Below are 16,482 nucleotides of genomic sequence, written 5' to 3'. Positions count from 1 at the left end.
GGAAGAGGAGGAAGAGGAGTAGGACTGGAGTACAGTGGAGAGACAGCAGAGGAGGAAGAGGAGAGCTGGGAGACAGCAGTAGGAGTGGAGGAGAAATAGTTGAACTGGGAGACAGCAGGGAGATATGCACAGCCAAAGTTTCATGATGCTTCAACTTTTAAGAAATTAAGACACAATGAGTCATGACATGCAGGTGCAATACTTGTGATAATGTTTCACTCCCGCACTGGGTATTCTATTTGAATAAAAACTAAACACCTCTGTAAGATAGAAGCTCAAAGGTTTAATTTTTTAAAAGGACAAAAAAACATGGCTAAAGTTGGCAATTCCCAGATAGCAAGCAGCGGTTGGCCAACGTTGGCATTACGTCACCTGCCAACAATTGGCCAACGTTGGCCTTACGTCACCTGCCAACAATGGGGCAACGTACCTTTGGCCATCGGGGACACGTTGGGCCAACAGGTTGGCACCACGTTGGCTCAAAGGCATAGCAGACGTTGGCATGAAGTTGTTACTGACTTGGCCAACATCATTTTTGCTGGCCATTAATTGAGTTGCTTATAACCACACTGTTAGACTTTTTATTTCTACAGTCGCCTATGCCAGTGACTTAGGCCTACTGTAAGTAGTCTTATACAGTCAGTGTTGGGAAGGTTACTTTAGAAATGTAATGTGTTACAATTACAAGTTACCCTGTTTAAAATGTACAGTAATAGTAGTGTAACTATTTGAATTACTTTTTCTGAGTAACGTAACTAATTTCTTTTGATTACTTTTTGATTACTTTTCCTATTTTTACAGTAGCCTATACAGTGACTTAGGCCATACTGTAAGTAGTCTTATACAGTAACCTAGGGGAGACCGGGTATAGTTGAAACAGGGATAGTTGTAACATCACCATTTCCACAGAACAGGATTAAGATATTGGACATATGATCACATCAGCATGTTCACCACTCCACCACTATCCCGCTTGGTGATTTTTAAGCCTATAATGTCCCCCGTTCTAATTTTGCAAAGGAAAAAGAGATTTTGACATAAAGTCAAATTTTTCACCACGGCTATGTTTTTCTTAGTACTTTTACCATTGATGAAAACACATGCCTCATATTGTATTAAACTGTAGTCTCTGAGGCAAAACATGATGCATTTCATCCAAGCATAAACCAAAGCACTAGGCCTATACAGCAAGATATTTATATGGCTGTCAAGGATCGGGGTAGGTTGTAACACTCCACATGCATTCAAATTAGTACAATTGCTAGATTAAAAAAAAAATAATAATACAGAATGCTTCAGTATTGAGGGGTGGGGGTTGACCTGTCCTACACCTCACTTGGAAACGATGTGTTTCAGTAGCCTACTTGATAATGTAAATTTCTGTTTTGTGTTTTCCAGTAGCCTACTTGATACTGTAAATTGCATAAGTCAATCAGTTGTGAAAAGGCTTGACTTCTACAGTAGCCACCCTGTGAAAAAATGAGTGTTTACAGTTGGCTAACAGAAACAGAAACAATGACAAAGTTCTATGTTGATTTGGCTTGTAGCCTAGGCTCAGAGCTTACATTGTAGACGTGTCTTCAATCCTGGCCCACTGGTAGGTCTATTTTGGCACGTTGCTGACAGTTGATATGTGGAGAAAGAGAAGGAAAACATGAGGTTTGGCTTCCCCAGCAGACTTATCCCTAACAGAACTTTTCCGATTTTCTATTTTTTCAAGTATCCAATTTTCTATCAAGCTCAACACATATGACTTCAAAATCGTTTTATTTTTTTATTTTTTAAAGTTTTGGACAGAACTGATAAGCGTACACGAACCGAGAAATCTCAAGACGTCATTGGATGTCTTTCAAGGCGCGAAATGGTTGCAAGGTTCGCGAGCGACGTGACGTCGCCTTCGTGTTGGTAGAGTCCCTTATCATCGCCACTGAATGATATCGACTGAGTGAAGAAAGCGTGAGTGTGAGACAGACAGTGAGAGGCTCACATCTTTCTAATCATTTAAACAGGTTTGTAGTTTTGAACTTGCAAATTAATTACCGACTACGTTCAAAGTCAAATAGACGGCTCTTCACGTAGCTGTGATATGCAGTTTAACCTATGTTCGATGAGTCGTTTAGCCAAAATAATAACTTCTAACGGTAAAGTTAGCATATCAGGAAACTGTAGCAATGGTAATGTAACGCTCATTAGCCAACGTTGTTGGTTGCGTTATATCAACTTACAAGAAATGTACTGTTACCTGTATTGTCGTCGAATAACACTCCTTGCATATCTCGGCTTCATTGAAAATGAGGGCTACCCTCAATGACTCTCCGAGAATAAATAAAGGTTGAATATAAATGATAGTCCTGAACTAGCTGCTACCGTTATCGTTAATATGTCAGTAGCAGCAGTTAACTTGACTGTTGTCTGTCAGGTGGTGCTTGTGTCAATGTTAACATTAGCTAAGCTTTTGGACTAGTGTTGAGTTCTGTGTTGGCTCTGATGATCTTTTCTTCACAAGTTATTCATATTAGTTGGGGCATAGATCTACATTCATTTCCACGTTCGTTTTCATCATATCGTTCTCATTCGTGGTCTCCCGCGTCCGTTTTTTTTTTCTAGCGACATTATCGGGAAGTTACCTCATTTTCGCCCGCTCCCGATTTTCGCTTGATATTATATCGTGTATGGTTTTGGTATTTGGTAGACGGGTTTACTTTGTCTACAACACTTCTATCCCGTTAAGAACACACGTAACGTTATGGCTACTGGGAAATGTACCGTTCATAAATCAGATATGATTTTGAAGTATTAAAAACCAACTTTGTTTTCGAATTTTCGAACGAAAGGGGCTGAAATGTAGTCTGGTTTTCACCATACTAAGTTCAGGCAGGCTTCACTCAGCCTAGCTGAAATGGGTACTTTCACTAAAAATGCTGCCCATTTGTACTAGCTAGACAGACTGCAGGTTATGGGGCTAATGCTTAATGTTACACACACACACAGACACACACACACACACACACACACACACACACACACACACACACACACACACTCTCAGTCAAGTCAGGTTAATTTTAGCGCATTTCATACTCAGAGGTCATTCAGTGTGCTTTACATACACAAAAAAACAAGCAGTAGGCTAATAGCCGATAAAAGCATAGATTATAAAGGCAAAGAGTAATAATAATAACGATGTAAAAGATCATAATGAAATATAAAAAGAAAGCTTAAGTCAAGGTAAAATCAATAAAGAATATGTCGACTGTTGAAGAAAACGTTGATAACTTTGGGTTAATGTTAAGTTGCAAGAAATTACAAATGTTTTATTTCTTTATTTTCCTTGTCAAAATAGGCTGTGTGTTTATCAGGTTTCCCACCCCAGTATCCCAGGTCAAATTCTGCTGTGGCAGTTAGGTTTGGTGGAAGCACACGACCAGCCATGAGTTCATCCGATGAGGTCAGTAAAGTACAACAATGCTACACTGGAAATCAGCCACTCAGACACACACACACACACACACTAGGGGTCGACCGATAATCGGCCAGGCCGATATTTTTGGCCGATATTCTGCATTTTTATAGTTATCGGTATCGGCCATATTTTTCACCGATAAGCCGATAACATATATTTTGCAGCCGTTCTGTCCCTAACGCGGCCTCCACTGCCTGCACTCATCACTCTGAGCTCTACAGCAATGTCCCGCCCACCACACCATCTGATTTGCTAAGCACAACGTATCAGCCAATCAACACCGGAGGCTAAACTATGTGAAAGTCTGTTTTGAGGCGGAGAAACTGAACAACGGGAACGAACTCATTCCATTCGTAGAAAGCAGCCTATGTCGCTGGCACTGCAGTCTGCAAGAAGTAACAAACTTCTACACGAAAGTTGCAAAAGGCAGCAACAGAAATAGCATCTTATCAGTCCCAATCAAACTGTAATGCTGTGCATAAAGCAAACAGTCTCACCATTTGCTAAACGTAACGGAGGCTAACGTAGGCTTCTAAAACCCCATTTGGCGACGTTACGCTTGTTAATGTGTAGTAGGCTAGGCTATACGAAGAGTTATAGCAGCCATAGAGAGAGTCGAGGGAAGCCGAAATAAAACGTAACGTTAGTGTTGTGGAGGCTAATGATCCGTTTAGCGTAAGCCAACACAACAGGCTTTATTGAGAATTTAAAACTCACTAGCGAAATAAATGTGGCAGCCTTTCATGATAAATCCCCGAAGGTGATAACTTGTCAGAAAGTCATAACGTGACTCGGACTCAGGTCCTAAAAGCACATTGCTTTTGTAGGCTACATAATATACACATAACTTTATTAGCCTATTTGAAGTGCTATTTGAACTTAAACATGCCAGTGTCATCCCAACTAAGTTCTCTTTTTCTCCCTCTCCCCCCTCTTCATGCGCGCTCACACACGGTAGCCTACACACACACGCAGTCCAGGAGGCCAATGAAAATAAATGCAAACTAATAACCAGTAGCCTAGCCACCTCTGCATTCTACAAGTTGTAATATTTACGCTAAGGACTTATGCAAGTTATGTGTATAGTCTATAACCAATTGAATATAGAAAGAATTCAGATGTAATTCCCATCCAAAAGTCCATATGCAATACATAGCCTAAATATGCTGGCCTATCTAATTTTGGTAAACTTTATTACCAGTCCAACTTTTGATTTGTTTTTAATTGATAGAAGACATTAAAAATTGCAGTTTGATAGGCATCAGGCTGCTGGAAGTTATTATAAAAAACAACTGATTTTCGCTATTTCTGAAAATGGATTTAGAGGGTTTTGCATTCAACTCAAATATTCCTTTCCTAAAAATGGCATAATTTTTACATTTATCGGTTGCACATATCGGTTATGGGCTTCCCAATTTCATAATTATCGGTATCGGTATCGGCCCTGAAAAAACCATATCGGTCGATCCCTAACACACACACACACACACACACACACACACACACAGTAATGAAATCACTGCATTTCTACTGCGCCTTTGTGTGGTCTCATCCTAGGAGAGCTTCGATGACCTCAGGGGTCACTTCACCCAGACAGAGTGGGCTCAGCTGGCCACATGCGAGAAGGAGCGCTACAGAAACATGAAGAGGAACCACCTGTTCATGCTCTCCATAGGTAGTGATCACCTGTTCATGCTCTCCATAGGTAGTGATCAGGTCACCTGTTCATGCTCTCCATAGGTAGTGATCAGGTCACCTGTTCATGCTCTCCATAGGTAGTGATCAGGTCACCTGTTCGTGCTCTCCATAGGTAGTGATCAGGTCACCTGTTCATGCTCTCCATAGGTAGTGATCAGGTGTGTTCATGCTCTCCATAGGTAGTGATCAGGTGTGTTCATGCTCTCCATAGGTAGTGATCAGGTCACCTGTTCATGCTCTCCATAGGTAGTGATCAGGTCACCTGTTCATGCTCTCCATAGGTAGTGATCAGGTCACCTGTTCATGCTCTCCATAGGTAGTGATCAGGTCACCTGTTCGTGCTCTCCATAGGTAGTGATCAGGTCACCGATTTCTGCTCTCCATAGGTAGTGATCAGGTCACCTGTTCGTGCTCTCCATAGGTAGTGATCAGGTCACCGATTTCTGCTGTCTCCCTCCATTACTATTTCTGTCTGCTTCTGGATCTCTCTCACTCTCTCTCTGTCCTGTCCTCCTCCTGCTTCTGGGTCTCTCGCTCTCACTCTTTCTCTATCTCTCTCTCTCACTATCTCACTCACTCTTTCTCTCTCTCTCTTTCTCTCTCTCTGTCCTCCCTCAGGGCTGTCCTCTCCTCCTCCTGCTTCTCTCCACTCTTTCTCTCTCTCTCTCACTCTTTCTCTCTCTCTCTCTGCCCTCCCTCAGGGCTGTCCTCTCCTCCTCCTGCTTCTCTCTCTCTCTCTCTCACTCTTTCTCTCTCTCTCTCCGTCCCCCCTCAGGGCTGTCCTCTCCTCCTCCTGCTTCTCTCTCTCTCTCTCACTCTTTCTCTCTCTCTCTCTGTCCTCCCTCAGGGCTCTCCTCTCCTCCTCCTGCCTTTATGAGGCAGGGACGGGCCAGGAAGGCACTGGCCAGACCGCCCCCAGCTGACAGCAGCGACTCAGAGGAGGAGTGGACACCCAGTCTGGAGAGGAGGCCTCCAGGTCAGCTTACCACACACACACACACACACACACACACACACACACACTGTTGAAATGTCTATGGGGAAAGGTTGATTATCATGAATTGTCCAAAGCAATAGTGTCATTGAACAGATCAAGAGTCGTGATCTCTCTCGCAAAAGGTCTGGTATGTTGCACAGAAGCTTATGTAATAACGCTTCATATGACTCTATTAAGATGGATCTTGTACATGTTATAACCACCACCATTATGACCCTGAATTGAGTTCAAGAGCCCTTGTATTGTTCCCTCTAGTGTAGATGCACATACATGGATTTGATTATTTATTATTATTTTATATTTGCTAAAGTACCAAAGAGATTGTAGAGAGTAGCAAAGGTCAGGGTTCCCACTCTAAAACACAAATGTAAAATTCCACGATAAATTCCATGACCTGTGGGAACCCTGAAAGTTAATCTAGTTGATGAAGATTTAAACTAATAGTAAAGTTGATGAGGATTTAGACTAGAGAGTAGTAAAGGTGATGTAGTTGATGAGGATTTAGACTAGAGAGTAGTGAAGGTGATCTGGTTGATGAGGATTTAGACTAGAGAGTTGTAAAGGTGATGTAGGTGATGAGGATTTAGACTAGAGAGTAGTAAAGGTGATCTAGTTGATGAGGATTTAGACTAGAGAGTAGTGAAGGTGATCTGGTTGATGAGGATTTAGACTAGAGAGTAGTAAAGGTGATCTAGTTGATGAGGATTTAGACTAGAGAGTAGTAAAGGTGATCTAGTTGATGAGGATTTAGACTAGAGAGTAGTAAAGGTGATGTAGTCGATGAGGATTTAGACTAGAGAGTAATAAAGGTGATCTGGTTGATGAGGATTTAGACTAGAGAGTAGTAAAGGTGATGTAGTTGATTTAGACTAGAGAGTAGCAAAGGTGATCTAGCTGATGAGGATTTAGACTAGAGAGTAGTAAAGGTGATCTAGCTGATGAGGATTTAGACTAGAGAGTAGAAGAGGTGATCTAGCTGATGAGGATTTAAACTAGAGAGTAGAAGAGCTAGCTGATGAGGATTTAGACTAGAGAGTAGTAAAGGTGATGTAGTTGGTGAGGATATAGACTAGAGAGTAGTAAAGGTGATGTAGTTTATGAGGATTTAGACTAGAGAGTAGTAAAGGTGATGTAGTTGGTGAGGATATAGACTAGAGAGTAGTAAAGGTGATCTAGTTGGTGAGGATATAGACTAGAGAGTAGTAAAGGTGATCAAGTTGAGGAGGATTTAGACTAGAGAGTAGTAAAGGTGATCTAGTTGATGAGGATTTAGACTAGAGAGTAGTAAAGGTGATCTAGTTGATGAGGATTTAGACTAGAGAGTAGTAAAGGTGATCTAGTCGATGAGGATTTAGACTAGAGAGTAGTAAAGGTGATCTGGTCGATGAGGATTTAGACTAGAGAGTAGTAAAGGTGATCTAGTCGATGAGGATTTAGACTAGAGAGTAGTAAAGGTGATCTAGTCGATGAGGATTTAGACTAGAGAGTAGTAAAGGTGATCTGGTCGATGAGGATTTAGACTAGAGAGTAGAAGAGCTAGCTGATGAGGATTTAGACTAGAGAGTAGTAAAGGTGATGTAGTTGGTGAGGATTTAGACTAGAGAGTAGTAAAGGTGATCTAGTTGATGAGGATTTAGACTAGATGAGGATTTAGACTAGAGAGTAGTAAAGGTGATGTAGTTGGTGAGGATTTAGACTTGAACAGCTGATGATGTTGTGTTTTCCTGCAGCCCCTCGTGGGTTCAGAGCTCCAGCCAGAATTCCTCCTGCTTCCAGAGTCGTCCCTGTGAGGCCCCCTCCTCCTGCTCCACCATCTCAGGTGAACAGCCACCAACACACACACACACACACACACACACACACACACACACACACACACACACACACACACTCACTCCACTGCTCAACCATCTTCCCCATTGACTGATTTAGCCACCCTGAGGAGGATAGATGGGATAGCGTCATATGAAAACTCAGGAGAAAGAAGAAATGGTCAAATAAATAACATATCTATAGGAATATATCTTGCATCTAAACTACTTGTTGTTATAATGTTGTTTTTTTCCTTAATTTTGAGGAGGTGCAAGACAACAACACTTCGCAGAACAGCAGCATTCGACCAGTCAGCAGTAGTGTTCAATGTTCTCAGGCTTCTGAGGTGGAACCAATAGAACAGTCTGTGGAGGCAGAAGAGAACAAACAGGTCTTGGTAAAGATGAATCCACAGTAACATGCATTACAGATACGTACACACACACACACACACTCACTCACTCACTCACAACTACTTTATTTATATCCGCAATTCATAATAAATGTACAAAAGGACATAAATGTTACAGATGCAGAACATTGCTAAGGCATGATTCACCAATGTGGTTTGATGACAATTCAAACAGCAGATTTTATGGATACACACAACACCTTCTTCTCCATATATGGCGACTTCCACACACACACACACACACACACACACATACACAGACCATTAGAACAAAACTGAGATAAAACAGTGGATGCAATGTGCTCTGAAAATGGAGTGTGTTTGGTGCTTGTGGTTCCTCAGGTTCCTCCAATAGACTCAGACCAGAGTAGAGAGGAAGACAGAGTGGAGACTGTGGAAGGACAGGCAGGGAGAGAGACAGGCCCAGCAGCAAAGAGACGTGGTGAGCAGGTTTACACCAGAGAGAGCCTACACACACACACACACACACACACACACACACACACACACACACACTGTGGAAGGACAGGCAGGGAGAGAGACAGACCCAGCAGCAAAGAGACGTGGTGAGCAGGTTTACACAGGAGAGAGCCTACACACACACAGACAGACAGACAGACAGATACGGTTGGTCATCCAGTGGTTCTCAAAGTGGGGGGAATAGACACATTCTAGGGGTAGGGGTGCGATGAACAGGAAGATTTTTATTTAATCTTTAATTATACCCTTCTTTTGGGCAAGGGAGATAATAGATCCAAACATAGTCACACACAAAGTGGGGAATGACAGAAAAAGTTTGAGAACATGTGTTTTAAGCTCATAGTAATCATACAAGTTTATTCAAAATGATAAAGTATTCATTTTATTGTTGTTGTAGGATATAGCCCATGTCAGTGCATGATGTTTCACTGAGGGAAAACATCACTGTTTTGTGGTATTCTTGTGTGTGTGTGTGTGTGTGTGTGTGTGTGTGTGTGTGTGTGTGTGTGTGTGTGTGTGTGTGTGTGTGTGTGTGTGTGTGTGTGTGTGTGTGTGTGTGTGTGTGTGTGTGTGTGTGTGTGTGTGTACGTGTGTGTTGTGTTGTGTTGTGTTGTGTGTGTGTGCGTGTGCGTCAGGTGTGTCAAAGAGAGAGTGGTTGAAACGGCAGAAACAGCAGCTGAACAGCTACCAGAGAGGAGGCAGTCTGCGCAACAGACCCAGAGTGAGCTACACAGAGGAAGACGTGCCCAGAGATGAAGATTACCTCTGTGAGCTGCAGCTGCTCTCCCCGTTGTCTTTCTTGCCCCTAATGCGGCTCAGTCACACACACACGCATACACACACATACACACACACACACATACACACACACGCTTCAGTCAGAGCTCGCTGTTGGGTTTTCCCCAAGATCTCGTTGTCGCTTGAGAAGTTACAAATGGTTTCAATTTTTGCCTCGAACCACGCGTCACCACACTCCCGCAATTCAGTTCAGTGATGCAACAACATGCTCCCACAATTCAGTTCAGTGATGCAACAACATGCTCCCACAATTCAGTTCAGTGATGCAACATGCTCCCACAATTCAGTTCAACGAAGCAACGCTCTCCCACAGTTCAGTTCAACGAAGCAACGCACTCCCACACGGCCACAATTTGATTTAGAGATGCAACATGGCGCCAGGCTCCCACAATTCAGTTCAGTGATGCAACACTTTTTCTATGGGAAAATAACATGGGGATTTTCAATTATCGCACCTGTTAAACTCTCGCGGGGATGATGACATTGGAAATGCAGACGTTTCTCACTACACAGTTTTGTCCACTGCCGTCTAGTGGATACTGTGATCTTCGGTAGGTGAAGACGGCACACTGTGATCTTTGCTACCCCAGAGCTAACTTACCATGCAACTTGCCATAGGCAGTTAGCTTCAATCAACTCCCGGATCTCCTTATATGGGCAAAGATGGCAGCTTTGGATCCTTTTTGTAGGCGAACTTCAGAGGTCTATTTAATTTAGAGATGCAACATGGCGCCAGGCTCCCACAATTCAGTTCAGTGATGCCTGATGCAGGCCCATGTAAAGTGAACTAAAAAGATTTCAACGCCTGTGTGTGACTGAACTTTTCTCCCTGCTGATGACTTCATATTTTCAGTTATGTTCAATCCTGTAGATGTCATACCTTTTGTTTTTAGTTTTTAACATTTAGTTTTACAGCACACATACTTTGTAAATGTTATTATCTCAGTTGGGAGTGATTTACTTGTATTTACAGATACTTTTGCATCACAGAGATTTATATGAGATTGGTTTCTTTCTTCTGCAGACTGTGAGGACTGTGAGTCTTTCTACATTGAAGAGTGTGGGGTCCACGGCCCCCCTAACTTCACCCCCGACACCCCAGCTCCTGTTGGGGTCCCAGACCGAGCCAGGCTCACCCTGCCCCCCGGGCTGGAGGTCAGGACGTCCAACATCCCAAACGCAGGACTGGGGGTGTTCAACCAGGGCCAGACGGTGCCTAGAGGCACCCACTTTGGCCCCTATGAGGGGGAGGTGACCGACAGAGACGAGGCCATAGAGAGCGGATACTCCTGGGTGGTGAGTGTTTTATCTGTTTGTTCTGCCTTACATAGTTTAATCCTATATTTACACTCCCTATTTTGCAAAAGGCGTGTGAAACTAGAATGAACAGAGATGTGTTCTCTAGAATGAACAGAGATGTGTCCTTCTAGAATGAACTTAAATTCCATCCTCTAGAATGAACTGCGGCGTCTTCCTCCTAAATGAACAGAGATGTGTCTTCTAGAATGAAGTGAGATGTGTCCCTCTAGAATGAACTTAAGTTCCATCCTCTAGAATGAGCAGAGGTGTCGTCCTCCTAAATGTCGGCCCACACACACATCCTGCCTGACTCCTGCAGGATTCCTGTAAGACCTTATCAGGACCCTGCATGGGTTAATTTCCTCTGGTGGTGTTTAATGTTTCCACAGATATACAAGAGCCGTCATTCAGATGAGTACATCGACGCCAAGAGAGACACGCACTCCAACTGGATGAGGTTACGTCCCTCTCAGCTATTCCTGCACCTTTCACTTGGGGGGGGGGTCACATTAGCCAGCGGCAGCGGCCGGCAAGCGTAACGCATCGCTTAGACCATAATAATACATCCAAAACATTCTATCTCGTTCCTAAGTTCAATCTTTGTTGTTACGGTCTTGGACAAATCTGATTGGTCAAAATTCCTAAACATTTAAATCTGATTGTGATGAGCCGAGCGTAGCGCTTCAAAGTTGAACCAAGTTCAACTCCCAGTTTGCTCAACGCTAGCATTACGCCAGCGTTGTCACCGTTCCGCTGCCGAACCATAGAAAACAATAGGAAACCTGTCGCTTACCGCTGACTAGTGTGATCCCCACCTGAAGGTCAAGACTAAGATTGTAATAGACTCCATGGAGCTCAAAAACACGTACCGTTGTTATTGTAGGAATAGTACTAACGCCGATCTCTTCTCTGTTTTCAATCTCTGGTTTCTCCATCAGGTATGTGAACTGCGCTCGTGACGTGGAGGAGCAGAACCTGGTGGCGTTTCAGTACAGGGGAGGCATTTTGTACCGCTGCTGCAAGCCCATCGGCCCTGGAGAGGAGCTGCTCGTCTGGTATGGAGAGGACTACGCCAGAGACCTGGGCATCAGCTTCGACTACCTGTGGGACGTGAAGAGCAGCGCCACAGGTACAGGCACACAGCAAGTCGTCATCCTGTCCGGTCCCTAAACAAAATAAAAACACTAAATCTGAGGTAAAAGATACTCAAAACAAGATAAAAAACACTACATCTGAGATAGAAGGTACTCAAAACAAGTGAAATTATCTGTCCATGCAGCAAGATAATTTCACTTATCTAATACTTGTAAATCTAGTTTTTTTAAGATCAGATAAACCAAGATAAACACAAGTGAAATGATCTGTCCATGACAGGATTTCTTGAATTAAGATAATTACATCCAGAAATGAGATTATAGTGTAAAGTTGAAATTCACTCTTAAAACAGTAAAACAAGATAAATGATCTAACACTTCGATATCTACTTCTTTTTTTTTTTATCTTGATGAAATCAAATAATTTGCAGTGCACCTACTGCCCCAGCTTCTGCTGCTGTGAACAAGCAGAGATTATGAACATCTAGGATTTTATTTATTAGTTTGTTTTGGCAAACGTCCTAGTGACTTGCACATGTCAGTTATTACAAGGGCCAGTCTCCCTGGAGCTACTCTGGATAAAGTGCGTCACATAACGGAAGATGTATCAGTGAAAGCAAACAAAAAATTCAAGAACTTTGTTGATCTTATTCTTGTACGTAAAAATATCCATTACGTTACCAGAAGTTGTTATCAAACATATTTCTTTGGCTGATCCCATAATTTATCAAATGAAACAATTCAGATGACTCCTACCTGTTGATGGTACCACAAATGTTTGAACAAAATGTTCCTCTTTACTGTTTGTTTCAGAGGTGACAGCGTCTCAGGTGTTTCCTCTTTACCATTTGTTTCAGAGGTGACAGCGTCTCAGGTGTTTCCGTGCTCCCTGTGTCCGTTTGCCTACACGGCTCAGATCTTCCTCCACAAGCACATCAGGAGGAGCCACACGGACGAGTACACGCGCCTGCTGAGGTCTGGAGAGATCCGATCAGAGACTCTGGCGCCCTCCAGAGGTCATGGCAGCATCAACCAGCACACTCAGAGCCAGAGCCAGAACCAGAGCCAGACCCAAACTTCAGCAGCAAGAGAGATCCGATCAGAGACTCAAGCTCCTTCTAGAAGCAGCAGCAACACACAGAACAACCCAACTGTGTCATGCAGGTCAACGTCCAGTAGAGTCATTCACCGTTCTTCAGAACAGGAAGGAGGGAGTGACCAGAGATGTCATACGTGTGCTGAGTGTGGCAAGAGCTTCAGACGTAGAGTAGATCTCAAAACACACCAGCGCACTCACACAGGAGAGAGGCCGTACCACTGCACTCAGTGTGGCAAGAGCTTCACTCAAGAGGCACATCTCAAACTACACCAGCGCACTCACACAGGAGAGAGGCCGTACCACTGCACTCAGTGTGGCAAGAGCTTCAGAGGTAGAGTACATCTCAAACGACACCAGCGCACTCACACAGGAGAGAGGCCGTACCACTGCACTCAGTGTGGCAAGAGCTTCACACAGGGGCGAGATTTAAAACAACACCAGCGCACTCACACAGGAGAGAGGCCGTACCACTGCACTCAGTGTGGCAAGAGCTTCACTCAAGAGGGACATCTCAAAAGACACCAGCGCACTCACACAGGAGAGAGGCCGTACCACTGCACTCAGTGTGGCAAGAGCTTCACTCAAGAGGGAGATCTCAAAAGACACCAGCGCACTCACACAGGAGAGAGGCCGTACCACTGCACTCAGTGTGGCCAGAGCTTCACTCGAGAGGGAAGTCTCAAACAACACCAGCGCACTCACACAGGAGAGAGGCCGTACCACTGCACTCAGTGTGGCAAGAGCTTCACTCGAGAGGGATATCTCAAAACACACCAGCGCACTCACACAGGAGAGAGGCCGTACCACTGCACTCAGTGTGGCAAGAGCTTCACTCTAGAGCATCATCTCAAAACACACCAGCGCACTCACACAGGAGAGAGGCCGTACCACTGCACTCAGTGTGGCCAGAGCTTCACTCTAGAGCATCATCTCAAAACACACCAGCGCACTCACACAGGAGAGAGGCCGTACCACTGCACTCAGTGTGGCCAGAGCTTCACTCTAGAGCATCATCTCAAAACACACCAGCGCACTCACACAGGAGAGAGGCCGTACCTCTGCACTCAGTGTGGCCAGAGCTTCACTGAATCACGTTCTTTGAAGAAACACCTGTGCACTCACATGAAAGAACCGTAACTGTGCTTTTGGTGAAACAACAATTTAATCTACTTTCCAGAGACAAACAAGAGCAATAGTAAAGATATATTTGTATTGCTGTTTAATTACTTATAACGTAAGCTGTTTTTTAAATCACATTTTAAATGCAGTACTGTGTTTATAGTGACAACTTGATAACATTTGACGTCAAAACCTAAAGGGATCAACTTTACTACTACTCAGTATTATGTTGACACTTCAAATGACTTTTTAACATTTTTAACTAGTTTGAGTAATCCCTATTTTGTTGTTTTTAAATGCAGTAATATGAAATGTTGTGTAATGTATTGTGTGGAAGGTGCATGTATTGAAAGCATGTTGGAAATGTGGCTTTGAAAGATGGTTGTTTAAGGATAAAAACATTTTACATCATCTTTAAGTGTTGTTGATGAAATACATTTTTGGGAGCAGTTGTTTTGGTAAAATCTAAATCATTACTGTGCACATTGCAGTAGGGAGCATGTGACTGACTGAAGCAGTTGTTTTGGTCAAATCTAAATCATTACTGTGCACATTGCAGTAGGGAGCATGTGACTGACTGAAGCAGTTGTTTTGGTCAAATCTAAATCATTACTGTGCACATTGCAGTAGGGAGCATGTGACTGACTGAAGCAGTTGTTTTGGTCAAATCTAAATCATTACTGTGCACATTGCAGTAGGGAGCATGTGACTGACTGAAGCAGTTGTTTTGGTCAAATCTAAATCATTACTGTGCACATTGCAGTAGGGAGCATGTGACTGACTGAAGCAGTTGTTTTGGTCAAATCTAAATCATTACTGTGCACATTGCAGTAGGGAGCATGTGACTGACTGAAGCAGTTGTTTTGGTCAAATCTAAATCATTACTGTGCACATTGCAGTAGGGAGCATGTGACTGAAGCAGTTGTTTTGGTCAAATCTAAATCATTACTGTGCACATTGCAGTAGGGAGCATGTGACTGACTGAAGCAGTTGTTTTGGTCAAATCTAAATCATTACTGTGCACATTGCAGTAGGGAGCATGTGACTGACTGAAGCAGTTGTTTTGGTCAAATCTAAATCATTACTGTGCACATTGCAGTAGGGAGCATGTGACTGACTGAAGCAGTTGTTTTGGTCAAATCTAAATCATTACTGTGCACATTGCAGTAGGGAGCATGTGACTGACTGAAGCAGTTGTTTTGGTCAAATCTAAATCATTACTGTGCACATTGCAGTAGGGAGCATGTGACTGACTGAAGCAGTTGTTTTGGTCAAATCTAAATCATTACTGTGCACATTGCAGTAGGGAGCATGTGACTGACTGAAGCAGTTGTTTTGGTCAAATCTAAATCATTACTGTGCACATTGCAGTAGGGAGCATGTGACTGACTGAAGCAGTTGTTTTGGTCAAATCTAAATCATTACTGTGCACATTGCAGTAGGGAGCAGGTGACTGTAGCAGTTGTCTTGGTCAAATCTAAATCATTACTGTGCACATTGCAGTAGGGAGCATGTGACCTGAGCAGGCGCTCATATGATACACAAGCCAATTCCATGCAGCGACACGCATGACAACATGACCTCACATCAAAACTAGTGTTCAGCCAATAGGCTACATATGACTTCACATTAAAATCAATGTTAAGCCAATAGGCTACGCATAACAACATAACATCACATTAAAACCAGTGTTAAGCCAATAGGCTATGCATGACAACATGACATCACATTGAAACCAGTGTTAAACCAATAGGCTACGCATGACATCACAATAAAACCAGTGTTGAGCCAATAGGCTACACATGACATCACAATAAAACCAATGTTAAGCCAATAGGCTACGCATAAACACTTACTGTATGAACAGTACACTCTGGGTGTAGGCCTGCATGAACACACACTCCAGCACTGGAACTTGTGTTCCCTTTAATTGATACAAGTCTGCTTTGAGGGAAAACAGGAAACACGTGTGCTCGCCCCTCTGCTTGTCATTTCCCGTTAGGTCGCCCAAAGCTGTGCAAAGCTGTCCCCTCATATTCACCCATTAGAAAATAACATTGAAGTTGTGAAGCACAGCAGTCTCCTCAGACACAAGTGCCACACTGAAGACTTCACATGGAAAGGCATCATGGTTGTCATGGAGAAGCATCATGGTTGTCAAGGAAAGACATCATGGCTACTTAAGTCTCAGTCATCATAAACCTTGGCATG

At 43.3% G+C, this 16,482-nt stretch overlaps 1 protein-coding gene across 1 annotated transcript; it reads left to right on the top strand.

Annotated features, from left to right (window-relative positions):
* The first annotated feature begins 5,026 nt into the window (after positions 1–5,026).
* Positions 5,027–14,682, top strand: LOC134080701 (oocyte zinc finger protein XlCOF6-like). The gene is made up of 10 exons (XM_062537271.1): positions 5,027–5,138; positions 6,009–6,137; positions 7,889–7,977; positions 8,236–8,367; positions 8,725–8,824; positions 9,498–9,629; positions 10,685–10,956; positions 11,349–11,416; positions 11,898–12,088; positions 12,911–14,682. The coding sequence occupies exons 1-10, from the start codon at positions 5,105–5,107 to the stop codon at positions 14,287–14,289; spliced, it is 2,526 nt and encodes an 841-aa protein (XP_062393255.1). The 5' UTR covers positions 5,027–5,104; the 3' UTR covers positions 14,290–14,682.
* Positions 14,683–16,482: the final 1,800 nt, after the last annotated feature.

Source organism: Sardina pilchardus, chromosome 1 (genome assembly GCF_963854185.1).
Source record: "Sardina pilchardus chromosome 1, fSarPil1.1, whole genome shotgun sequence".
In the NCBI taxonomy this organism is placed as follows: Eukaryota; Metazoa; Chordata; class Actinopteri; order Clupeiformes; family Clupeidae; genus Sardina; species Sardina pilchardus.
This window is presented reverse-complemented; position numbering and strand designations above follow the sequence as displayed.

What these genes read in the sequence shown, in the direction of transcription:
- LOC134080701 (XM_062537271.1), top strand. Translation starts at nt 5,105, where the DNA reads ATGAAGAGGAACCACCTGTTCATGCTCTCCATAG. An exon ending in AAGAGAACAAACAGGTCTTG is followed by an intron (nt 8,368 to 8,724) that starts GTAAAGATGAAT and finishes GTGGTTCCTCAG; the next exon opens with GTTCCTCCAATAGACTCAGA. An exon ending in ACGCACTCCAACTGGATGAG is followed by an intron (nt 11,417 to 11,897) that starts GTTACGTCCCTC and finishes TTTCTCCATCAG; the next exon opens with GTATGTGAACTGCGCTCGTG.